The 27,237-nt window shown below is 37.1% G+C and overlaps 1 protein-coding gene across 1 annotated transcript; it reads right to left on the reverse strand.

Moving 5' to 3' along the window:
• Positions 1-124: 124 nt before the first annotated feature.
• On the reverse strand, positions 125-26,987 carry LOC149805781 (cytochrome P450 4A4-like). Its single transcript, XM_089936840.1, has 12 exons — positions 26,774-26,987; positions 17,014-17,158; positions 10,076-10,120; positions 8,851-8,978; positions 7,905-8,020; positions 7,267-7,377; positions 6,715-6,850; positions 4,941-5,131; positions 4,332-4,465; positions 2,097-2,161; positions 1,725-1,801; positions 125-337 (listed from the first exon to the last, which is right to left on the reverse strand). Exons 1-12 carry the CDS (start codon positions 26,936-26,938, stop codon positions 163-165), a joined length of 1,488 nt encoding a protein of 495 aa, XP_089792966.1. The 5' UTR covers positions 26,939-26,987; the 3' UTR covers positions 125-162.
• Between the last annotated feature and the right edge of the window lie 250 nt (positions 26,988-27,237).

Raw genomic sequence — 27,237 nt, forward strand, 5'->3', positions numbered from 1 at the left:
ATATATATATATATATATATATATATATATATATATATATATATATATATAATAAGACATTATGATACAAGAAACAGAAGCAGGCAGAGACCGAAATACAAGAATGAGTATCATTCATAACACAGTCTTTATGATAAGTTTATTGTTAAAAATTTTCATTAATCAGTCGTCGGACAAGGCTTGAATCTTGAGGTAAAGGCCATTTTTGCAACGGAGTATCAGGGCACTCTCGGGCTCAGCCTCTCTATCTGGATCCAGACTAAGATGAAATCTGCGCAAAATCATGGCAACCACGATCCGGATCTGCGTCAAGGCAAACTGCTGTCCGATACAGTTTCTGTAGGAAATGTCAAATTCTTTATAAATCTGAGTACTGCAATTCCCTCAGCCCAGAGTCTTTGTTAGCTAGTAATTTGATGTAGTTTTGGAGACAGCATAGCTGTAATCTGGTCTATTTGCTGACCACGGAACGTCCTTGCAAATTACTTCTGTGACTTTTAAAAGCACTTACAATCGTTTAATCTATATCCTGTTTTTTTTACTAATAGGTTGGTGCTACGACTATATCCTGTTTTTTTTTACTAATAGGTTGGTGCTACGACTAGACTATATCCTATTTTTTTTACTAATAGGTTGGTGCTACGACTATATCCTGTTTTTTTTACTAATAGGTTGGTGCTACGACTATATCCTGTCTTTTTTTACTAATAGGTTGGTGCTACGACTATATCCTGTTTTTTTTTTACTAATAGGATGGTGCTACGACTATATCCTGTTTTTGTTTACTAATAGGTTGGTGCTACGACTATATCCTGTTCTTTTTTTACTAATAGGTTGGTGCTACGAGTATATCCTGTTTTTTTTTTACTAATAGGTTGGTGCTACGAGTACCCAAAATTAAAAAATGTGTCCTAGCTGGATATAGGATCATTTGAAATAAACAAATCTGTTTTCCACGTGTATACGATTGAAGGAAGTTGTATTCCACATTATCAACGATTCATTTCAATGTACAATGAAATTAATAATTTCATAAATTGACAGTTATACTTCCTTTGACCTCTGCAACATTTTTGGCGATATCCTTTAACTGCATCTTTTGTCAGATGTAAATTGTATGCACATTTTTTGGTGGGTAGGTCTCTATTCGGGGAAAGTTCTTAGTTCTAATTTCTTTATTTTCCTAGTAGAAGACCATATCAGTCTTACAGTGGCTTAAAAGAATTAGATAGTGCATTGTGTTTGAATACTACATCATATATTCCATTAATTCTACTTTAAATAATTTTGTTCCTCTTAATTAAGAACAATAACATACATACATACATACATACATACATACATACATACATACATACATACATACATACATACATATAAATTGCAACATCTTGATAGGAATAACTGCATGATATTGGGAACATTTATCTTTAAAATATAAGCAGTTGTGCCATGAATATCAAGGAATGCCTTTTTTAGCATTGGTGGTTGAATTTCTGATCATTCACAGAACTATCGCCTTCTTCCAAAAAATACATTATGAATATATAAAAAAAGGTCGAGGGAAATTCAAATATTTACCTTGAACCTAAAGAAAATGACATGTTGTAAATGGAAATTAAAATATTTACCTTGGACCTATGGAAAACGGCATGTAGTAAATGGAAATTCAAATATTTACCTTGGACCTATGGAAAACGGCATGTAGTAAATGGAATATTTACCTTGGACCTATGGAAAACGGCATGTAGTAAATGGAAGATCTTCTAACGTCTTTCGAGAATCTTGAAGGGTCATATTCCTGCAAAGCCGAAATCATGAAACCTCTTGAATTTTATTTATTTGCGTTCTTTCATTCATAAAATGAGTATTTATAAGTAGGACATACGTCAAACAATCCAAAATAACTTATCACATACTCAGATATATGTTCAACACAGTATATGAGAGATGGATATAAGTGAGGGGCACATTCGTTTGGAACACAATGTTCAAGTATGTAGCGCGCCATAAATAACACTAAAAGGAACATGATTGCCTGTATTGTAAATTGTCCACCTTTAATTACAGATTTCAGCTGCCATGAAGAAACTTACGTCTGGTTTCGCCCAAATGTCTGGATGCCTCTGGAGAGCAAATATGGAAACGCCGACTCGAACTCCTTGGATAATAATAATAATAATAATAATAATAATAATGATAATGATAATAATAATAATTTCAAGAAATTGATGTATAGATGCCTATTCACAGAATAATCAACAACTACCACCGGCAATACAATGTAAGCACACAGTTATATTGGGTTTTTTTGTGGGGGGTTGGGGGGGTAATTTTTCAGTTGAATCGTTTTGTATTAAAAGAGCGCAATTAAAAGGCCATTATATATATATATATATATATATATATATATATATATATATATATATATATATATATATATATATATATATATATATATATATATATATATATAACAAAACCGTTTTAATCAATTTGCTCATTTAGTATTTGTTGTGATAACTTGCCATGGTCAGTGTATGTATTGATTGTAGTTACAAATAAGTAAGAGTCTTCCTAAAGATATGGTAAGATTATTTTTCTTTTACAAAACGAAAAACTGCCCATGCTCACTGAAGCACTTTCATTGTCAATACTGCACGCTGACAAGCTCATTAGTTTCCTAACTAAGTGATCTTGCATTTAATTCGCAATCCTATAATGCCTAAATAAAAGTGATCAGTTTTGAAAACACCGGAAACTATGATGTTTGATTATAGGGATGTTACATAATAGTTTATCCAGTCTTCAAACTGAGACCGAATTATTGCGTTTTTGTGCTTAACTGATTTGCATGAAGTACCTGAATTAACACCTTAATAAGCACAACATATAATTTCACCCCGATTGACTTTTGACTTAATGCAGGGACCCCGGGTATCCGACAGGTCTAAGATACTCACCTTTAGAGATCACTCACACATCGCACTAGTCGTCGCGAGTTTAAGTCTCGACTTGATCAATATGGGTATGTGCGCTCGCCAGTAGCTTACCGTGTGTTGGTGGTTTTTTCTCCACCAAATGTACTGGCGACCATATATAGCCTATCACGTGTTGATAAAAGCGTTAAGGTGGCGCTCTAAGGTTTCATAGATTATTAAAGATAAAGAGTTTTCCCGGTTTTCCTCGCTGGTTATACTGGCTATTTCTAAAAGACAATGTATATCTTACATATAAGGAACTATTAATTTTCTTTATTCTAATGTATGATCGAGGGGAGTAATATGGACTATAGAGTATACAGCTTGGCCTTAATTCAGATGTGCTCCTAAAATAAAAAAAAAAACTGCTAGCTCTGCGTCATCATGTTCACTTCCTGGATTTTAGGGATAAATTTATGAGAAAAAAAAGAGTCGATAATGTTTTCAGGTTTTATATTTTGGTATTTAGTCTCGCAAAATTTGTTTTCCCTATTTTAATAACTGTTAAAGGTGTTGTGCTTTGGACTAATTCATGCTGGTTTTTCCAGCAAATGGAAGCAATCATGTTGGTTAGCCGTGTGCTTAGATCATGTACAATGTCCACAAGTACAATATCCAAAACATTTCAGCCTCAGTAAATGACAGTAACATGGAGATATGCAAACATTATGTCCACTGTGCATGTTGCAAATGCAACTTCACCTTACACCTGTCATTCTCGTAGAAGTTCATAACATATGTAGAGCGCACCACCACCCCACCCCACCCCAACAAACAAAAATGACCTTATGCGGGGGGGGGGGGTCTCTTGTATCTACCGTCAGACAAATGTCGATTAGATTCTTCCTAAGAAAAGCGTATGTGTCAAGCGTAAAATGTAATGGATACGTTGAGATTGCTGGGCGGGAAGGCCACAACAAAATCGTTTATTTACAAAGCACTCAGTTGATAAAAGATGGTCCTTTAAGAGGGCAAACATGTTCTATGAGACATTGGTCTTTTATGTTTCCCATCGCCATCATCCTAGTGGCCTTTTCTATCAATAACCATAAAAGGTTCGCATAAAAGTATTATATACAAATATCAGTGATGTGTTCTATTTAATAAAGCAATAAAAAAAATCACAAAAATAATATATTCATTGTCACAGTCAGTGCTGTCCGTAAATATGCAATCATTCAAGATCACGTGTACAAAATACATACAAGTTTGATTGGACAATATACATTAAGATTTTTTTTAGTAGTTACCAATATGAAACTAGGTGGACTGAAACTAAAAAAGAACATGTCTTTACATTACGCAGATACATATTTCACTTCAGATTTTATAATATGGTAGATAACTCACCTTGCGGTATTTGTCTCCCCTCTGGCAACGCTATTGGTTTCTCTGTGAAACGGGAAATATTGGGGACAGGTGGATACAGACGCATACTCTCCTGGAGACACATATAGGTGTATTCCATTTTGCCAAGGTCATCCCTTAGGTTGGAAAATGTAAGAATCCAGTTTTAGCTATTAGATAGAGAATTTACATATTAGGATGCCTAATAAGTAAAAAATAACGTTCAAGTTCCTTTACAATGTAAACTACCAAAGTTAACCTCTCCTAATGTTATCGATCTGGAGTGAAGTCTTCTAATACAAAAATGTATCGAATGAGTTTTCATGCCCTGACATGATGGACCGGCAAGCAATTAGGCTCAGAAATATCGGTACGTATATGGATCAATGTCGCAATTTTTGTGAATCTCATCTGATGCAATTCTACGACAGTACAAGAACCTTGCTGAATTCAGTTGCTGTATCATGTCATTTGCTACGTATATTATCAGTATGCATATAATTTAACGTCGGAATGCGCCATTAAAATGTTCCTGAGATTTGATTTGATAAATATATTTTTGGGGGTGGTGGGTGTTGTTGTTGTGTGTCTGTTGTCCTTGTTTCATGTTACCATTCCGGATCTCGTTTGTTTCCAATGACGGATAAAATCTCCTCACGACACCTGTCCTGGTGTTCTGGGTGTTTGGCGAGATTATACAAACACCATGAGATGGCGCTGGCGGTTGAATCATGACCTTCGAACATGAATGTGTCCACCTCGTCTCGTATCTCGTCGTTCGTTAACCCGTTTCCTTCTGAGTCCTATGAAAGAATAAAGCTTGCTTGATTTAAAACAAAAAACCACGTATATAACATTATCTCAGTCATTACAACGCACAAATGAAAGGAAAGAGTTCAGAATTTGCAAGAATATATCGTAAGAGTAAAGTAACAATACTTGAACATTTCACAAAGGCAAAATCGAACGCGTTGGAGATATTTCTGTCCCAGATTGCTGTTAAATTATCCTAACAGTCTTAAACGGTTTTGGAAAGGTCATTATTAAGAAGCAAATATGAAACGAAATTTTGCTGGTTAATCATTCAGTTAGTCGATCAGTCAGTTCGCAAACTGGTGGGATTTTTTTTGTTTTTTGTTTTATTGATTAGGTTATTTGTCCCACTTAAATCTTTGCACATCTTGAGCGAATCAGAAAGCATTTAAATTGACGATCATTTACTAAAATAAACGTGTTCCTAGGATTCAATTAAGTTAAATTGAAACCGATTATGTGGATAAATTGTCATGATGAAACATATTAACAGTTTGCAAACCTGTTTGTTCGCATGTATTGGGAGAAAATGAATATTTTCAAAGCTGCGTATCGAAATATGGTATTTTAGAAGACACAACTGTTTCGAATGAGAAATTCTAGCGCCTAATTTGCATTCTATTTAGTACAGATCACTGAGAAAACTCGCTCTAGTAAGTCCCCGTATTCTCGAAACCTGTCATTAAAAAAGTCATGCTTTAGTTCGAAACCCCAAAATTAAGCCCCGTATTCCCGAAACCTTTGAATAAGAATGTCATGTTCAAGCTCAAGCCCCCTTCATTAAGCTTCGTATTCATTAATAATTTCTACCGCAAAACGTCGGCTCAAGTTCACAGTCTAAAAAACTTTGAATTCTGTAACGTTTTAAATAAAGTTCGAATTCCATAACTTAAGGACGTTGTACATATTGGTTACTGTAACAGCATGCTGAATTTATCCCAAGCCAAGCATAATATCCAGTCCACGTATATTCGAAACGTTTTGAGCAAGAAATTAAAGATCGAGCTCAAATTCTCAAGATCAGATATGATAGTTAGGGTGCACCCACGTCATTGAGATTTGGAAATATAATAAAGTGACATAACTTGAGGAAACTCTAAAACTCCTTTACTCTGACTTTATTGTACTTAAAAGTAATGCTTGGGGTTTAGAATCATTTTTCTTGTTCAGAATACCCACATGTGTCCATATCATAAATCCGATGTTTGATGTACTGAATATACAGTCATGAGTCTTCATGCGCTTACATGAGGCACCGACAACAAGCACGTTTGCTTTACACCTCTTCGGTCTCAGGTTACTGTTTCTGTCTGGATTCGGAACATGCAAGGTTAAGTGTGAGACCATCCATGGTATATAGTTTCATCTGCGTTTTCCTCTCTCATTCAAACTGAAGAACGCATCACGCCAGCATATGAGCCATTAAGAGAACGTAATATTGTTAAACCTTGCTAATAATTCTACGTAAAATAAATTAAATTTAGAAAAGACTATAATCTGACGTTTTTGTTGGCGGATTACCGGTATAAAATTCAGTTCTTTCCTTTCATAGCGTTTAAAATGAGAAAATTACTTTGGCTGTCAGAAGAATGTCCAAGAAATCGACATTTCGGGAGTTTGGTTTCTCCCTCTGTAACAGCTGTCGTCTGCTTCCAATGATTTGTTCCGAATGCAAATGAATGGTGTTACATGCCCTCTTAAACTTTCTCCTGAAAAATAAAAACTTGAGATGAAATAACCGCAGTTTAAGAAACATGGCTTTAGTGTATAAAATAAAAATAAGATTATACATTTTATAAGCCCGTTGGTGGACAATTTAAATAATAAAGAATGTGATTAAAATCACTCGCAAGAAAAGGAGTTTTTAAAGAATTCTTTAAGTGAAAATTGATGCGAATTACTGTGCGTTTTTTGTGTTTTTTTTTCTTTTCTTGTTTCATGTGCAGGATTCAAATACTGATAAACCGAATCAAATGGTAGTGCACGTGCATGCTGTGTAAATGTTTATTATTCTCTCTCTCTTTCTCTCTTTCTCGCACAAACACACACACACACACACACACACACACACACACACACTCGTGGCGTCATATGATCATTGCGCTTCACATAAATATATACTCACCCATTATCGGAGAAGTAGTAGATCCAGTCAATGTGGTGTAGGGGGTTCATAATCCTCTTTATTATCAGATCGGAGACCTCATATACTCCTTGAATATATGGGTGACGATTCCTGGAACACATGTAGAATACATCTGCATCATTTTAAAATACACGTCAATTTATTTGATTTTTGTATTTAAAAAATCCATTGTATGAAATACTTGCACCGACAAAGAGGTAAAATTTAATTCTTACAGGAACATTTCGTTATCTTCTCATCACCACCAAAACTAAGAAAGGCCTTTTGTCTCTACAGAAACTACCATATCAGGAAAGTATATGCGCAAGGGTAATTTTTGGTCTGCGACGTTCCATTCAGAATAATGAAACGTAAAGTCCTAAAAATGACAAATATAACACATAGATGAAGTTAGAGTCTGTTGTTCTTGTGTGATATTCGAAAGTAACCAATTCCAGTTACCGGGGGTGGGGGGTGGGGTTGGGATAAGTACCGTTCTTAGGTTTCAACAGTTGAGCAGGTGTACCATTTTATATTAATGTTTTGATGGGAAGTGTTGAAGGTAAATCGGTTATTTATGTTTACTCTTATTGTATATTTGTCGTCCATCAGGTTTGTTTAAGAAAAAAAATACCTACGTTTCGTTTTGACAGTTACTCTCGTACCCAAAAAGACACATCATCATGTTGTCCAATGTCAGCAGACTTATGTGGTGAAATACTTCAACTGGCTCCACTACTGCGGACCACTTTTGCTGTGAGAAAGTATTATTACATGAATAGTAGCATGACGCCTGGACTCATAATCTAGAATTTTCAAAAGCAAGAAAGTCCGATCTCATAACCTATAAGTTGCTTTCTAAGAAATTAGCAAATATGCTAAAAAGACACAAAAAGCTCAATGATCTAATTGTTATTATAAACGTTAAAGAATGATCACCTTTTGGGGACTTTGATTAAAACTTCCGATTTGTACTCAGTAGGTTTCGAGACTACAAGGGCTGTGAGAATCTTGAAACCTTCTGCTCGAGCGAGAGTTTGAGTGTTTGGTTTAAGACAATCAAATTTAAGTTACAAGAGTGAACTACTCACGACTTATCAAAGCAATTCCTCTCTCTCTCTCTCTCTCTCAATATAAAAAGCTAATTATTTCCAGGTTTAAAAAAAATCAATGTTCTACGTGATTTTTCATCTATGACAATCGATAAAATGATATCATCTGGAGATGAAAATGGATTATGTTAAAAGCGCATTGTGATAATGTGATCTCTCCCCCACCACCACCGCCACCACCCCACTCACACATACACCCCTCAAAAAAATACACTGCGACATGTAATATGCCATGCAAATTAGGATTATTAAAATTAGTTCATGTAGCTCTCTAGCTCGTATTTATAACGTATCTCATCGCCAGATTATGTCAATAACGGGAGATATGTGATAATATCTACTTATTTCATTGCTTGATTACATATTTTGTTCGCTTTCTCTCTCATGAAATAATACGATTTTATCGATAAAAATGACAAAATTGTTCGTGGATTTTGTTCATATAACAGAGGATGTGATAAGTATGGCTTACACTTAGGATACGTATGGAGGCAGTGAATATTTTGACATAGTTCTTGAGAATCTCCACGTGGAAAGCAGGCGTCAGCAGGCGTCTGTTTCTGTCCCACTTTCGGCCTCCGCTCAATAGCAATCCATCGCCTAAGAACAATAACATTGGAAAATAGTCTCGACCACACACAAACACGCGCGCGCACTTCAAGTTCTGACACTGGGTTATTTTCCATATTTACAAGAACTAATTATGTTTGTCCTTTTTTAATTTGTTCACTATATCAGTTGTGAATCTCTTGAAGATAGTTCTCGTCATCATGCAAAAGAAATTAAATCGTCACCCATTCATGTTTTTCATATTCGTTCATTTTAAAAGCAATCATTGTAAGTTTATAGTACCGGTTTCATTTTTGCATTTTAATGGCAATCAGTGCATTGTTTATGGTACCGTCAAGATATACAGGAACAAACAAAAAGAAAGCAATACAAATAAAAGACATTCATAAAAATGTTAGTACGAATGTATGTTGATAGAGATCAGCGAATGAAAATTATAGCTTTTTTGAATGAAAATGATATTTTGAACTTATTGTTTAAAAATTGGCTGGAAGGAAACATATTTGGGACTTAATTCAAATTACTATAAGTTCTTGTTAAATCTTCACTTCGTATTCGAGGGAAATAAATTATTTGTTGAATTTTACCAAACTTATTTCTTCTTACTCTTTTCTATTACTTATTTTAAGAAAACACACACACACACACACTGTCGACGAGAATTTGTCAATCAATGTCACTCTGACTGTCAAAGGAGCAGGAATGGCCCTGATATGAGTCGTGTCAATGATCCGCATACATAAGTAGAAAATTAAACTCAAAAGAAAGTTAAAACTTTTAAACATTTCGTCGTCAACACAATTGCTGGATGGAATATTGCACGTTTAAGCTTTTCTCTTCACACATACCCAATTTGTTGATTTTGACTTCTAAAGCACTGATTACTGGGTAATAATTATTTAGTTTAATTATTGGATGATCACTGTGAAAGAAATATTCAGCTTAGTTAATAGATGGCTACTGTGTAAGAAATATTCAATTTAATTAATGGATGATGTGATTTCGGAGTCAGCTTCAGACTCATTGTCATAAAGAGCGTCGCCAAGAACTCGATATGGTGATCACGTGTAGATGAAAGACAGAGACAGCGACAGAGGGACAGAGAAACAGACAGAAAGAGAATAAACCTATCCATGGCCGCATAAGTGAGTACGATATTTCATCCTTTGGATCTGAAAAAAATACAATTTTAAATAGTATGAGAGTGGGTACTTAGCCTTTTTGTCACCTTTGTAGCTCTTCCACCCGTTGTATCCTCTATCGTCCATGACAATTTAGCCCATAATAGAGCGTTGTCTGTTGATACGTTTTAACTTTGTCTACCCCCCCCACACACACACACACACACATATGTGAGTGAGCCAGTCATGGGGTGTTAGAGTGCCGTACGGATGGAAGTGCCCCAAAGGGTTTCCAAAAAGGGAATAAAACCAGCTTTTCATACTATTCTTGTGTATTTATTCAGGCAAGCATTTGGTACCGATTACTAGAGCGCATATTTTGCGGAAACTACTATGATTCGGGGCTTTTTTAACCGACATGAAGCAAGTTTTCTACAAACTAGTATCTCGACACCCAAAATAAAACTAAACACAAGTACCAAACAAACACCGAAACCAAAACCAAATCCAAAAAATAGAAAACAAAATCCAAATCAACACACAAACACCAAAACCAAAACCAAAACCAAATCCAAACACAAACACAAACGCCGAAACCAAACAAAATCCCAAGACATGGAAGGAAATAACAAAAATCCCAAACTCGCCCTACTATACAACAAACAAGCAATTGGAGAGGTAAGGTAGCCTGTATGTAGAAAATGGAAAACAAGTTCGCTCCAAAATACGATACAAACATATATACCACAAATTTACCAAAAATACCAGCATGATACATTCCAAATAATGGGTCTTCGGGCGCGAACATAGTTGCACTATAAATATTCCAAGAAAAAGCACACAAAAGTAATCTGGTACCGAACATCTCCACAATCGACTATCTGCAATGGAACGAGAGTCGCACAAATTTGCAACTGTTTCGAACATTTGTCGACAACGTATTCCTTGGCTACCTTTGCTGCAAAGATATGATTTGCTCTGTACAACCGGGATGGTGGATCTGCCGGTGTAATTGTTGCCGATATTCAGGAAACAGTGCAGAAAACCATCGCGGCAAACCGCAATGTACATCCAAACGTTTGTCTTTTGCTTACAGTTCTTCTTGGTAGCAAAGGAGTTATATAGCACGATAGACAATAAAGCAATATAATCCAGTACAAACGAACGAGCTCGATCCGCATGTAAATCGCGCAACAATTCCGGTTCGACTACACCAGAAGTTGCTGAAGTTTTGGTAAGAGCGATGTGCCCGAAATCCCTATGGAACAACTGCAGACGTGTTTGGCAGGTTTCAATCAACGATTATTTGCCCATGCATATGAAGACTACTCCATAAACTGCACGCGCGATTTCTCTGGTATTCTTGATCGACCTTGTCTTGTACAATACCTACTAGGCCAAAGGAATTCGAATGCAAAACGACGACACACTTCTGTACAATGCAGTACTCTCAATTCTGGACAATAATAATAATAATAATAATAATAATAATAATAATAATGAGGACGTTGTATAGCGCCTAATCTTTAGAAGCTCTACGCGCTTTACAACATTAGACAATACATATAAGATAAAAATAAACATATAATAATATGATTACAAAAACAAACACCATAAAATTAGAAAACATTTAAAAAAACATGCTGAGAATATTTAATGTAGGAAACATTATTAGGTCTTGAAGTTTGTTCTTGCAGTCGAAATAAGTGAGTTTTGAGAGCCCTCTTGAATGTGATCACTGTGTCTTTGTGTCTAAGTTCTGTGGGCAATTCATTCCACGTTGCTGGGCCATGGTATGCAAAAGAACGCTGTCCATATGACTTTGTTTTCATACTTGGAATAATGAGTATACGATTGTCAGAAGAGGAGCGTAAGTATCTTGCTGGATAGTCAGTGTAGGGTACAGAGCAGCGGAGAGGTGTACTCTGATCGTGGTACTCTAACTATGATCCGAGCAGCTGTGTTTTGAACTTTTTGAAGTTTCTGGAGCAGATATTGAGATGAACCAGAAAGAACTGAGTTAATACAAAAACGTTGTAGAACACACTATTTCGTATCGACCGCAAAGCCCCGAAGGATACACAGTGCGATGAAAACTATGCAACAAAATCGTTTCCAATTTCGAGACCGGGGAAATTTGCAAATCATTTGGCGGCCACGAAGCAGACTACGCTGACTGTCCAAACTTGCACTCACAAGAAACGTTTTTGCACCCCAGTGGACAAGCACGAGCATACACGCATATAGAAGTATCGATTTATGCATGCCGACAAGATGTCGAACTCGATTCGAAAACTGCAGAAATCGTTGTAGAAGAAATATTGCAACTGGTATCGCCGGATTGCGAGCCGAAGCTGTTTGCTGTTCAGTCACCATAGCGACAGTGGAAAAATCACGCCAGGGCTTTGGATTTATGCATGAAACTAGCCGATCGGACCAACGGCACAATCTACATAACCACATACAAAAACCAACAGTGTTTCTGGGATACGCATACGACCTACAAACGTGAATTTTCGAAGACGGTACGAAGTTTGAGCGGGCAGTGGTATGGACAATGTCGAAGTTTGGATTTTGGTGCTGTCCAATCTACCAAGCAGACATAATTCCAGGGGACGACGATGGTATATCTCAGCAACCACTGCGATGCTACACAAAATAAAATACCAGAATGAAAAAACAGTATTGGTCGCTTGCAACCGTCCTGTACAAATGCACAGGAGTCTTTGATTCTGCTGCCAGATCCCGCATATGAAACTTGGACTCGGCGTGTTCGAAGAGCAATGCAATTGGTGTAGAGCGACCAGTCTGGCTTCTATGAGAAATTGCAACTGACTGATATATTTCGCTGATGGCTACAGAAAATAAAAACAAGAGATTGTTGAAGGTTACAGATGTAAAATAAATGTTGGAACTATAGCTATACGAGACGGTAGGAAAACTTTCAGTCTCGATTGCGAAAATAAAAAGGCAATAGCAGACCAGGAAACGATCCTGGCTGTGCAAAAAAAATACAAATTTCCAAATGCGCTCTAATAGAGATGGAAAAAAATGGAAACATATTCCAAACAGGCACGACTGCTAGGATTTATACTCAACAAGGATATCACAAATGCAGTAAGAATTGTTCTCGATCTACAAACAAATAAAAAATACCGTTTCGGCCACAAAAGGTCTAGAAGCCATTCTGCAGTTGTGCGGAAAGTATTTGGCAGAATACGAGGACAAAAGAAATAGATCGTCGACCTTCTATATTGTCCATTCGCAACCATCAATGCGTGTCCTACTACAGATCGATGGTCCTTGCTCGTTCCACAACAACGACGGCTAGAAAATATTTTGGAACAAGATACGTGTCCTAGAAGGACCAAACGAGTCGGAACCGGAAAAGACACGCAGACTTTCGGAGGCACTCAATGCGGCAGTACAATGCGTGGACATGATAAAGCAGGTTGCAGAAGTACTAGAAATCCCAGTGTAAAAAGTACGAACGCCACCAAATACCACAACTCTATTTCGAGGCAAACCCCACACACACACACATTGTGCTTCTGCAAGAATGCACCAGCAACGGGGAGTGGACAAACGATCGGGAAATCCCCTTATATGGTATCTACTTTCTCGAGAGCGCGTTGAAAAGATAAGGCGATCTTGGTTTGTATCTAACACCTACCCGATGCAAACTAGGTGCAACATGTACAACGCCTAAAAAGAAGAATTATCGAATTATTGAGCCGGTAGCCAAGACCAGGGCACATATGATGTCGTCGTCGCAGACAAAGACAAAGGAAAGGCATATCAAGGACACGTGCAAAGATCTGGCAATGCCGATGCAGCAGAGTATATAAAATATATAGAGTAAAATATATAGGGTCCAGTCGCTCTGGCTAGTCCAAATATGAAGCAGTCAATGCTGGGCAAATACGTTTTGCAATGGGTCAGCAAGTAGTCACTGTTTTTGGATCGCTTGAGAATTTTCGAGAACAAACGCGCGTGTATTTCTTCGGTAGTTTTTGCAAAGATTTCTACAGCAGCCACATATTGCAAAGCTTTTTTTTCTCCACGCCATCATAGACATACGAGGTGGAAGCAGGGAAGTTATATGGAACAAATGCAAAATCGGTAGCGGTAATTGCATATATCCTGGACAAGTCCGCGGTTCTTTTGGTAATCCACGGATCCACCAAACCAAAATCCGCTTTGATGTTTTTTCTAGTGCAACAGTCCATGCTTGGTTTGATTCGACAGCAAGGTGGGTTGACTCAGCGGACAAAATGTATGGTGCCATCGTATGCAAAACAACAACAACACACCCAACAGCCCAATACTACCAGTATTCTATATTGTTTCTTTTTATAAAACAATTTTGACAAACTCTCATACCAGTTGGACAAAAATATCTGCATCCATGTATCCTTCTCTAGCCTGCCGGCGACAGATCGCAGTAGCCTCTTTCAACAGCTTTCGGGACATGTTGCCAGAGCACAAAATCTCCAACAACCTTTCAAACCCTGTAGCTGCTGGATGCACTCATGTTGGTAAACTACCATCTGATTTTAGTTTGCGCCGTTTCGCAAACATGGATTTTGTTGTTGAATCCACATACAATCGATTTTCCTTTGGGGCATCCTCCTCCACAAAATGTTGAACAGCAGTTTCAAACTTGGCCTCACGATCTTCCGACGGTCTTCCACGTGCTGTTGTTCTGCCACATATTTCTCAAGCTAGTCTGTTGTGTTTCCCATTTGTATTTTTTCTGCCACATACCTTTCCAACATGGCCACACGATCATCCGATGGGACTTCACGTCATGTTGCTCTGTCTCATATTTCTCAAGCTAGGTCAAACGATCCTCTAACGGGTCTAGCGCGTACCCCATATGTATTTTTTTTTTTTTTGCCACATGTTACCAACCTGGACAAACCATCTTCAACTAGCTTTTGTTCCACTACATACATTTCCAGTGCAACAACACGACCAACGGATCTAGCTTGTCTTCCACTTGCTGTTGTTCCACCACACATTATTCCAGTGCAGCAACAGCGAGTCTGTCTCGTCCTCCACAGGTGTATCGACTTTCATTTTTTTCTCACCAAAATATCATCGGTAGGTGTTGTGGGCGACAGGTGTTGTTTGCAGCGTTTCTTCCATTCGTTGTTTTCCGTATCCGATACAGCCGGTTGGTGCCAATTACAAAACATGTTATCGCTTCTGCTCTGGCGATGCTTTCATGAAGGTTTAGTATATCTTGCCCCTGTCCAAGCAGAAGGACTCGTGCAACGGGCTTTCTATAGATCTTGGATATATCCAATACACCTAGGTATTGCGGTATACCTAGTTGTCGTGCAGGCTAAACTAGGACTTTTCTAGGCGCCACCACAAAAACAACAAATTTGGGTTTAGTTTTGGGGTTTGCTTTGGGTTGGGTTTGGTTATGGGGTTTGTTTTGGGTTGGTTTAGTTTTGTAACTTGTTTTATGGGGGAGGGGGTTCGATTTGGTTTTCGGTGTCGAGATACTAGTTTGACTACAATATTCTGCAAATTGATAAAAAATAAATGGTGGATCCAAATCAGGGTGGCTTCTGAAGAAAAAAAAAGTTTTAGTAATCGGCACCATATACTTGCCTGAATAAATACACTTCGCGGGATTTGTTTCGCAATCACATAGTATGAAAGGCTGGTCTTTTGCTCTTTTTTCAAACCCCTTTTGGGCATTTCCATCCGTACGAGTGTCTTCCCTCACGACTGGCTCACTCACGTCACGTGTGTTTATGAATGTGGGCAGACAAAATTAAATGTTATCAATAGGCAACGCACGCTTATAGGCTATATTGTCATGCCGGGGGGGGGGGGGTGTAGAGGCGAGGACGGATGGAAGGGATACAAAGGTGGCAAAAAACGCAACTCGCCAACTCTCATACTACTTCTTATATGTATGATCCTTCTAAAGGAATTACTTTTATCACATTTTAGGAAACTACACCATGCCACTTGTTGTTGTTGTTGTAGGGCTTAATGCCATTTTTCAGCACAAGATAGGCTATACAGATAGGCTATACATGGTCGCCCGTGTGGAAGAACCCGGGAAAACCCCGGAAAGAACTACCGACCCACGAAAAGCTACTGGTAAGCTTTCTCACATAAACACATTGGCTTAGCCCGAGACTCGAACCCACGCAGCCAGAGGTGAGATGGCAGAGATCCGTAACAGTGAGCGCTTTAGACCACTCGGTCACTCGGGGCACCCACCATGACAGACAATAATTGTACATTGATAACCTACAAAGACTATAGTGTGTATTATTATGTAATAATAAGTTAGTAATTAGCAGTAAGTTAGTTCATTAAATTAAATCAAAGTGATAGACTTATCCGAAAATTGGCACATTATTAATTTGTTTCTGTTAACATTGTAGGAGGCACGAATATTAAAAGTTACGTTCAAGAAAATCGTAGAACATAACCGATATCAGTCGTTGTTTATAATAATAATAATAATAATAATAATAATATTATTATTATTATTATTATTATTATTATTATTATTATTATTGTTGTTGTTGTTGTTGTTGTTGTTGTTGTTATTGTTATTAAAAATTGTCGGTTACGATTGATTTATAACTAGATGGCTTTGAATAGGTCAAGAGGCATTACATATTCGAAAATATCTCTAAGAATGAGAACGAAGAATGGTTAAAACAATTTCAGTAGAAAATCTGCATCGACCAACATTTCATGCAATGATGACAGAGCATTTACATGGTTGTTGTGTACGAGATATCTGAAACAGGATTAATCACGACTGGCGACAAATCGCCAGCACTCTATCATAAACAAGTAACTGGATGCTTGTATGATTTCTACTGTAGATGAAGGTGGAACAACCTCCATATGGAAGTGGTATAATCTACTGAGCCAATGGTAAGAAAAGATGGTTAACCTACCTGACCCCGCCAGGACGTATTTGGCTGTGTCTGGATGGGTTGCCATGAGGAAGGCGTCAAAAGGTCCCATCCAGACAGGGAAAGCCCCCTGGTACTGCACCGAGTACTCCGCCAACCTTACCATCCCTCTGTAGTCTCCCGTCAGCTACACAACAGTATATGGCAACTTCATTAATTAGGGCATTCGTTTATTAATTTCAAACAAAAATCAACATAATTAATGTTTGTATCGTTGAATCAGCACAGCAAGGTGATAGAAACCACTTTTCTTGTGACCGCGGCCGGAAGTCAACAATTAAAAGTTGTTGAGAACCTTTACGTAATAAAACAGACATCGGCGTTTCCTTTCCAGGCAAAAGTCTGGCATGCACAAATCATCTTTTAGCATCTGTTTAAAAAATAAATACCTGGCTGTTGCAATCGAGAGGTTTCCCTTATAACATTAAACCGTTTATATATGTGCATTGAAAACGTAAACAAAATACATCTATCTATATGCAGATGGAACATAGCTGGTCAAATCGGTAGAAAATATACGTTATCGTAGTCTCGCGTCAGCTACACACCAGTACATGGCAACTTCGTTAAATTAGGGCATTTGTTTATAAATTTCAAACAAAAATCAACAATGATCTATTATACCAGTTATTCACTTTTTGAAAGCAATCATTTCGCTGCTTACACTCTACGCCAGGTTGTTTGTTTTTTCTTCCATATAAAACCTGGTTAAGACCGACTGTGATCCATTTGAGTTTTCAGCAACAAATCTAGTCAAGAAAGATATTTTAGTGAGCACGTTTCTACCACTATTGAAAATTTGCTCGCTGTGTAGTTACATAGGATGGACGACACGTTTTCGAAAAGAAAACTCATAAATGCTTAAAAGAATATCGTCAACACGAGATAGGTTGTTTGCATAGGTTGTTTGCATACTTCGAATTTGTTGGTGTTTAACATCAAATCAAAGACCACAGCAGTACTTAACAGATGATATCGTGCTGAAGCAATGATGGTAAAGTGACTTGCCCAAAGACCCAACACATCGGCCGAATTGGTCTGGTCGGGGCAGAATTTGAACCCGCGCCCTTCTGATCGTGAGCTGGTACACTAATCACTGGCCCACCATGGCTCTCTTTCTCGACAAGATGGAATACCCAAGTGCTAATGAGTTACATGTGTGGCGATTTATATTATGAGGCGCCGTAGCGGACAAAAGCTGGTCCAATGAGAAAGTTGCAGTTGAAATTTCGATGTCGTATGTTCAGAAATCCAATATTACGTGTTGGGTCAAACTGCATGTCCTTAAAGTTCCATTTTCTAGATCGAGATTTTAAATTTTATATGTTGAATTATACAGTGGTGGTTTAAAGTTCAATTTCCTATGTCGACGTTTTACAGTGTATATTTTGAATTACACAGCGGTGGTTGAAATTTCAATATCATATGTCGAGAATCCCTAATTCATATGCAACTGTTTGTGATGAAAGTTCAATTTCACATGACGAGTATTTAGATTTCATCTGTTGAATTTCACAACAACGAGAAGCAGCTTCCTTGTTTAAAAATAAATCGGTCCGTTCACGAGAGCGATCTCTAGCTAAGAAATTCATAGTAATTCCCGACCTGTGAATGATAACTCTCAAACTGTAAATGCATGAAATGTAATGGCTCCTCTTGATTGAATACACGACTGATGTGTCTTAATGCTAGATATTATTTTGAATTGTTAAAGTGGAAATTGTGTAATGTTACTTTTAACAACAACACATCATTTCACCATATCTAAAAAAAAAAACAATTCTGACAAGCACAATACAATATCCAATCACCGCTATGTAATTCAACAGATACAATTTAAAAAATCAACATACGAAATGGAACTTTCCGCACAATCAACGTGATTCAACGTGTTAAACTCTCGACATATGAAATTAAGATTTCAACAACCGCATTGTATGTAATTCAGAAGATATATATATATATATATATATATATATATATATATATATATATATATATATATATATATATATATATATATATATATAACTGACATTGGGCATCGAATTTTCAACCAGCGCTGTGTAATTCATTAGATGAAATCTAAATACTCAACATCTGGATCTTTCAACATAAACTCTTTGAACCAATACGTAAATTAGGAATTCTCGACGTATGATATTGAAATTTCAACCACCGCCGTGTAATTCAAACGACACAATCTAAAACCTCGACATAGAAAATATACCTTTCAACCACTACTGTTTAATTCAACAGATACAATCTAAAATCTAGACCTAGAAAATGGAACTTTAAGGACAAACATTTTTGATACAAAACGTGAAATTGGAATTCCTGACATATGGCATTAAACTTTCAACGGCAACGTTCTGATTGGACAAGCTTTTGTCCGCTACAGCGCCTCATAGTTTATTTGATGATTCGATATTGGTCAGAGGAGCTTATAGTATGGCCCTGGGTTGCTATACGTCATCCGCCTTGTGTCCGTCAGCATTTACCATATTGTGGACATGTCCAAAACCGACAAGCAAGTTTTAATCAAACTTTGTAGAAATGCCCATTAGGGCATACTCAATCACATGTATTGCTGTTGTTGTTGGAGAGGGTGGGGTGGGGTGTATTCTCTATGAATCATTCAGTTTTCATAATAACTAAAAATTAAACTTATATACGACAGATCCCATACCATTAGGTTATAAGAATGTTTCTAAGGACAAGCTCTACAAAAAGAAGTTTTTTTACGGCTTCACTCGCAACAGTTTGGTTTTCTGTTCATCTTGGCAGAACATGTATTTTCCACTCTTCCCTAAAACTGCTTGGTCCGTTATTACGTCGCTACGGTTACGTTTTTTTTTTTTTTAATTGACCAACTATGTAGCTATAAAATGATTGGTTACCAACCAATCCAGATAAAAAAAAAAGATGCTTTCGACCAAATTTGAATGAAACTTGGACATCTTCCAACCAATTACTGCTGATCGGTGATCGCATTGGACCGCTGAACATTCAATGTGCGAGCAAACTGACAGTTATTACACAAGTACGCATATTTGTCCTTGAGAATTTTCCCTTTATAACACACACATCCACACACAGACAGACACACACAACTTTTGGTTTTGCTTGGATAATTTCAATAAATAGTTAAATAGTTACTAAGCCATGCTAATGAGGTTATGAACCCAAGTTGTCACCCAGCATCTTAGATTTTAAAGACGTCGATCGGGTAATAAGAAGACGGAGTATGTAAGTCGACAAGTCAGTTAGTTATGTAGTTGTTTTTAGACACGTGTGAGCCATGTGACTCATCTTGTTTTAACGTAATACTGTCTCGATGCGGATTCTCAAAGTGGGCAGAATATGAAAACCATATTCAAGAAAAAAGAGCACGCAAAAATAGTAGCGATACTATTAAGGGAGCATATTACTTCAACCTATTCGCCCTTAACAAAGAATATAATTTTAATTAAATAAAATTTTGCGCACCAGGTACATTATAATTTTGGACGAACAACATATCATATCTTAATATCTTATCTCCGAATTAACTTCTACTCAGTCTCCTCAACCTTTTCCGCCGTATATTGCCGTATCTCTGATATAGCCTTAAATATTACAACCGCCATCTTCCCGCGAATGAAAAATAGCTCTGAAGAATAAAATAAATATTCTGGGGGAAAACTTAATTCACATGTAACGACCTGGGATCAGAGCTGTTTGTATTTCAGTAGAATTTGTAAATTTGGGAAATATTGGTGGCCATTTAATTGATACTAAATGTTCACTGTTGGGAAATTATTCTGAGTTGTCAAAGACCGTCATACCACGCCATTCTCATAGCTTTTACAAAGATCATGATGGTTTTGGATCGATGAAGAGACAAAACACAGTAATCAGCATACTTCTTTCCGCCGTGTGTGCGTGTGTGACATTTTTTCATTTTACAGGAAATCAATAATATAATCATATTTACACATATTATTGATCTGCTGTGGTAAACGTTACCGCTTAAAACAAACGTGAAAATTGTTTGTCCTAAAAGCGTCAGCATGGCAACTCCTGCTGAGACAATATCCTGTTCATCTTCGCTTGTCACTGTTCCGATATGTTAACCCTATCTACACACTGGTGGATCGAGCTGATATTTTAGTGCTTTGTACTGGCGACATCTATTGGATTTCATGAGTTCGCCTCTCTTAATATGTAATGCCAACTAACCAACAGCGTGTAACAGCGATGCATTGTAAATCTCCACGCAGCGCCAGCTGTAGCTTCACCCTTCATATTTTTTATTAGATTCTGTTTCAGCTTGGTTTACATCTGGACAATTTTTCTTAATATCCCCGCCCCCTTTTGAAATGTCTGAAGCGAATCGTGGATTTCAAATTTGAATATAAGAATACGATTTGACTTTAGTACCTGAGACTTTATCGCGCTGAGATAACTTTTTCAAAATAATTATTTCATCATCGAGCTTTCCGATCATTTGTTTAAGCGGAACCAGCAAATGCTCAATCACCACTAATTCGGATATTTTCTTCCGTTCTTTTCAGTCAGCTCTTAACTGAAGATAGTAGCTACAATCACCCTTTCGGTTTTTCAGCGCGACTGAACGCTTCCAATTCCATGGCTTCGGATATGGCATCATTTAAACTTATTTCAACCGCGCCTGTTGAACGCGAAGTTGCATATCGGAATCCACCAGAACGTCAATAAAATGTCTTTCGCCAGAACTTCAAGATAAATCAGCTGTTAGTGTTGGATATGCTAAGTGAAATGTCTCCTGATAATTTGTGCAAGTCCAGGAAATTATTCACCTGCTCTGTGTCTTCTCTCTTTTAACTGTGATCTTCACAATATCGTTCGATTGGGTGGTGAAATTTTTTACTGATGTGTGAAGGTGAACGGCGAGATACATGCCTTTAAGCTCTCTGCTCCAATCATTAAAGTGGGCACCTGGCTCAAAACGGGACTTATTATTTAGCTGGGAACCAGTTCCATAATATTTTGCTGGTTTTATATGACAAGATTTTGTCTGATTTTGGCACCTGATTTGTGGTAGACACATGCGCTCGCAAACATGGCTCAGGACTTTCATCATGTATACTAATTATTGCAGCGGCACCTTGGAGCAAGGTACACGAGGGTTGGATGGCTCAAATGTCGTGCTTGTGCAAATTTTTGGGGCCAAAATTACGGGACAAGTTTTGAAGTTTGGTTTTCCCACAACGGAATATGTACCTTCCATTTCACTAACTTCAACAATCTTCACGTAGCGTGTATTACCATTATCTGGTGTTAAGATGGTATATGCCGTCGCATGCACCGCCTTCGGCGGTGCATCTGCGCAACAAATGAACTCCGACAGTTAATACCACTGGTTCTAACTAATATTACTGGAAATAAACACAACTAAACTGTGTACTACATCCGCCAGAAATTTCTGGCGTGTTTTTTGGTACAAAAACCACTATACATGATACGTATGCGTACACAAGAAAGACCTGGTTATACATTAGAACTGTCCTATGTTAAGAACGACTATATGGAATTAATGATGACCAGGTTCAACTATGAATATATCTACAACAAGAATAATCATAGAGTAATCATAGGATTATAAAAATTCTACATATCTCTTTAGAAAATGATTTCTTCTTGTCATTAATTGTTCACCACATGCATACTTGTCAAGTTAGATAAATAAAGAACGACCGTAACCTAGAACGAAGACTATATATTAAATCTAACAGCATCTTGTTACCGAAAACTCGTCTGGCCTAATGGAAATTTATGGAACAATTCCCTATCTTCTAACATAATACACTACTCTATCAAACACAGACGATAGAAAGATAAGGAAGAACGTATATGCTGGTATCGTAAAGGAGATGAAGCGTCCTGACAAGGAATCAATGCAATGTGACTACACTGAAAGAAAAAAAAAATCATAACTTTATATACTGGTACGTGTCGGTGACCATTGACAGAAAACAGAAGTTAAATTCCTCGTACCAACACTTAGTGCGTGTAACAGTAAGTCGGCCCATTGTACAGTTATATCAAACACAATACAAACTGAACTTTGTGCGCATACTTTCGTGACAAAAGAACTCCGTGTCCCTATGAAAATGGCAACGATGATACGAAGACAATTGTCCGTTTATTGTGATCAGTTCAAGACTGAGAAAGCTGTGTGGAAGCATGTACCAAAGAAATCTGTGTCAGAATCTATATTTGACTGTGTGATTTATTATGCAGCAAGTTTGTTTTCACAGGAGCAATAGGGTTTATGTGCAACTTGGTAAGAATTTAGAGGTTTTAATTGCACTTATTGGTCATGACATCATGTGTTTCAGTTATATGACTTCTAATGAGCACAGCCGAAGCTATACTTTGTAATCAATTTTAACTGATTGGAGTATCTAGATTATAGTACTGTAATTACAAATTGGTACAAATACTTAATCAATTAACACTTAAAACAGCAATTTATTTTTTGCACTTTTTTTAAACTTCCCCACAAAATGACAGGTCGAAAACATTTGAAAATAATTTTCATACTCTTTAACTGTACATGAGGTAGTACGCACGTCTTCACACTACAGTGTAGATAAATTCAAACTAGTGTTTATCTATTCAAACCAGTGTCATTCTATCAAAACTATAGTGATCATCTATTCGCAGTACAACGTTAATCTATTCAAACTATAGTGTCTGTCTATTCAAACTATAGTGTTCGTCTATCCAAGCCAAGGTATTCATCTATTCAAACTATATTGTTCGTCTACCCAAGCCAAAGTGGTCATCTATTCAAACTATAGTGACTGTCTATTCAAACTATGGTGTTCGTCTTTTTAAATTATAGTGGTCACTAATGGCACAGATGAGTAAACGCATCTTTACAGCTACGTGTTCTAGGAGTTAATTCAAAACAAAAATCTGGATCTTTGATTTTGTCAACTTTTGGTGAAATGTTTAAAACTAAATTCTAAACCCATCTCTATTTCGGAGTTGTGAACGTTGAACTCAGACTTCGGCAAGCTTTGCAAACTTACCGATGACCAAGGCAGTTGATTCTGAACCACAATCACGTCGATCGTCATTTTGCTTATTGCTACTATAAAAGCTAGAGTGGTACATTTTTGTGCATAAACTTGGATCGTCCTCCAAGGTGAATAATAGGGATTCCTTGGTGTGATGACAAGGTCTTTTCTGCCGTCTCCAGTGTCCTCCTAGTTGTACTCAGGAAGGTTGTCGCTTTATTAGGCAGTCAGATCGCACTTTTTGCGAACCATGTTGAGTAGAGAGAGAGAGTTAACGAGACCATTAGTACTGACTTCTATGTATGTAGTTAGAGGAAGTTTATTATCAGAGCTGCGCGATTTTACCGCTAGAGTTGGCTACCAACAAAAATTTGGCACCGAGGTATTCCAAGGTATTGCTGAAGAAACGGCGACCCGTACCACAGTACATTGTAAAAAAAAATTACACATCAGCTATTTAATTTTCTGAGACAGGTGCATTTTTTTTTAAATTTCTTTCTTCATTTGTTAAATTTTTTATATATATTTCAGGCTCTCATTTCTTTCCTGCGGAAAATACCGAAGTACCGGTAAAATAAAAAAGTACCAAGGGAAAAAATACACCTGTCAACCGGTATAGCGGTAATACAATGCACCACTAATTACCGTTATACTGTTTTAACGCAATATTTATTTCGCGTTTCCCAGTATACGGTTTTCATCGTTATAAGGACGTAATAGATGCACGCTCACCGTCGTAGAAACTCTGTTTTCGTTAGATAGGGAATAGATCATCGGAAGCATCAGTTTAAGGCCAGTTCGACATCAGTCGTTGAAATTGGTGTTTTGTAAGGGATAGTAGGGCTTATGATGTGTTAAGACAGGAAAATCCATTCCGAAAGCAGCACAAATTTTTCATGCTAAGAAGTCAAGACATGGAGCTGATTATTTTAATATCACGATCTTGCTATCGTACTCAGGATTTGTACGTGACTCGTCTCTGCGCGCAAATGGGCCGTAAATCAGCCCCACACCTATAATGATTTTGATTAGAGGTTATGGGGATGATATTGCCTATTCATTAAAACCTGCAAAACTCTGCAGACACGTTTGTTTGCACACATCTGTGTACACTTTATACACTTACCGGTATTTCTCACCGGTGCTGAGCTACCGTCGGCTCGAGAGTTCTTTTGGTGATATGTAATAATATTTCCGGATAAAATCTCGTGTTTGGCGAATTGAAATCCACGTGGAATAGCACCCTTTGTTCTTGGCCATTTTAAATTTCCCGTTAGATATGGCTGTTATGAAATAACGGTAAGTGTTTTAACTGCACGCAGATTATGTTCCGGAAATATCTGCATGCAGCAAAATTGCATATTTTAATAAACAGGTAACATTAGACATACATATCGTCCATCAGAATCAACACATATTTGGGGACTTGATTTATCGTACTACTCGCACGAAGACGGCAAGGCGTACGAAATAGGATTTTGATCGTAGGTAGACCGGGATGTATACAATAATCTTTGGCTAAAGTTTCGATAAGTTTTGTGGTCATAATTTTATTCTAAAAGAGATTAACATCTTCATTAGATACATGTCTACGGTGTTAATTTGCAATTATAGAGCCATGCAAAAATATGATGGCAAAACTCGACAAGGTACTGATTAGAACGTATGCCAGTTGACCACCCTATTCATGGCCTAGTCCTTTCCTCTTTATTCGCCACTACCGTGAGTTCTATAAGACCCCTATTTGGTAAGATATATGTATGAATTAATAGAAAATAACTACAGTCATAGGTCGTTTATAGTAAATACCACTACGCAGCAGACATGACAAATTATACCACTTTTTAAGGTCCCAACTTGAAGAGAAAAATACGATTCGAATGAAAATTATTTCTGTTAGCGTTATAACATGTTTTTTTTAAATGGTTTTCAGTGCCATTCTTTTCACATGAAAGGAACGTATGTAATTATGCGGGACTAGCTGTAACAACGAGAATAATTACAAATGCATTCTTTGAAACAAGTGGGTAGTTCGTAGTTAATTCAATCAGAAGATCAACGGATTGACAAGAATGACCAAATTCCGTGTGTTTATCTTTGTTGTTTTGAAGTGTGATTTATTCTGTGTACCCATCGAAGTTCAACAGGTGCGTGCAAATTATTCATCTGACTCTTGATAAGATAACTACACTTCAGATGCGTGAAATTTGCCTGGTTAGGAATATACCGATGTCTGATATAAAATTCGTTGAACACGCTTTAACACCTCCTGCTTTTTTTTTTTTTTTTTTGCTGTCTGTACAGCATGATCATTTTGATTGATTCCTGCCAATCATAATCATAACAAACATAGGATAATAATAAATTGTGCATAAGAATAACATTTTTCATAGATATTTAAATTGGATTGTAAGAATTCAATAACTGTTATAGATTCTTATCTACTCAAAATATATAATGGTATAAAAAATAAGAATGGTCGATGTTATCATTTACCTAAAGTTAAAATGATGCAAACACAGTGCCTGTTTGACTTAAAATTATATGCAAACGAAAGGACCCTTTCCCTACTTGAAACTTTTTGTTGCTAAATGACAATTTGCTTTATTAGTGATTATGAAAATTTAAAACCACTCGAATTAAAACTTGTATTCACAGGCTTAAGTAGATAAAAACATTGAAATACATCTTACTTCTGCTGAATTGCCTCCAAGAAAAGTTGGCTTTGGACCAGGAAACGCCCTGAAAAGTGCCTGCAGTTCCCATCTTCGTCGAAACAGAGAAAGAATCTTTATGATTACATAGACTAAAATTAGTATGGGGACGCCTTTCATAAAGATTGTCACTAGAAGAACCATGTTATAACCGATGTCTAGCTGATGCCATAAACTTTGACGTATATCTAGATTTTATCTACCGTATCTACCCTACAGAACTCGACCTGTAGAGTTAAATAATGTAAGCTATTGTAATACAATGTAAAACTTAATGCGGATAGATAAACATAAGCACCGACCAAAAATATGACCCCAGAGCAGGGTTAAACGTAAACAAAAATTACATAGAATGCTCTTTTTTATTTGTTGATTATAGTTTTCATTTTCATCCTGGCACAATTGTTAAATTACCCAAGAAATCGTGTGCATGAAATATATTG

Source organism: Sinohyriopsis cumingii, chromosome 2 (assembly GCF_028554795.1).
Source record: "Sinohyriopsis cumingii isolate HCF-2022 chromosome 2, ASM2855479v2, whole genome shotgun sequence".
NCBI classification, from domain to species: domain Eukaryota; kingdom Metazoa; phylum Mollusca; class Bivalvia; order Unionida; family Unionidae; genus Sinohyriopsis; species Sinohyriopsis cumingii.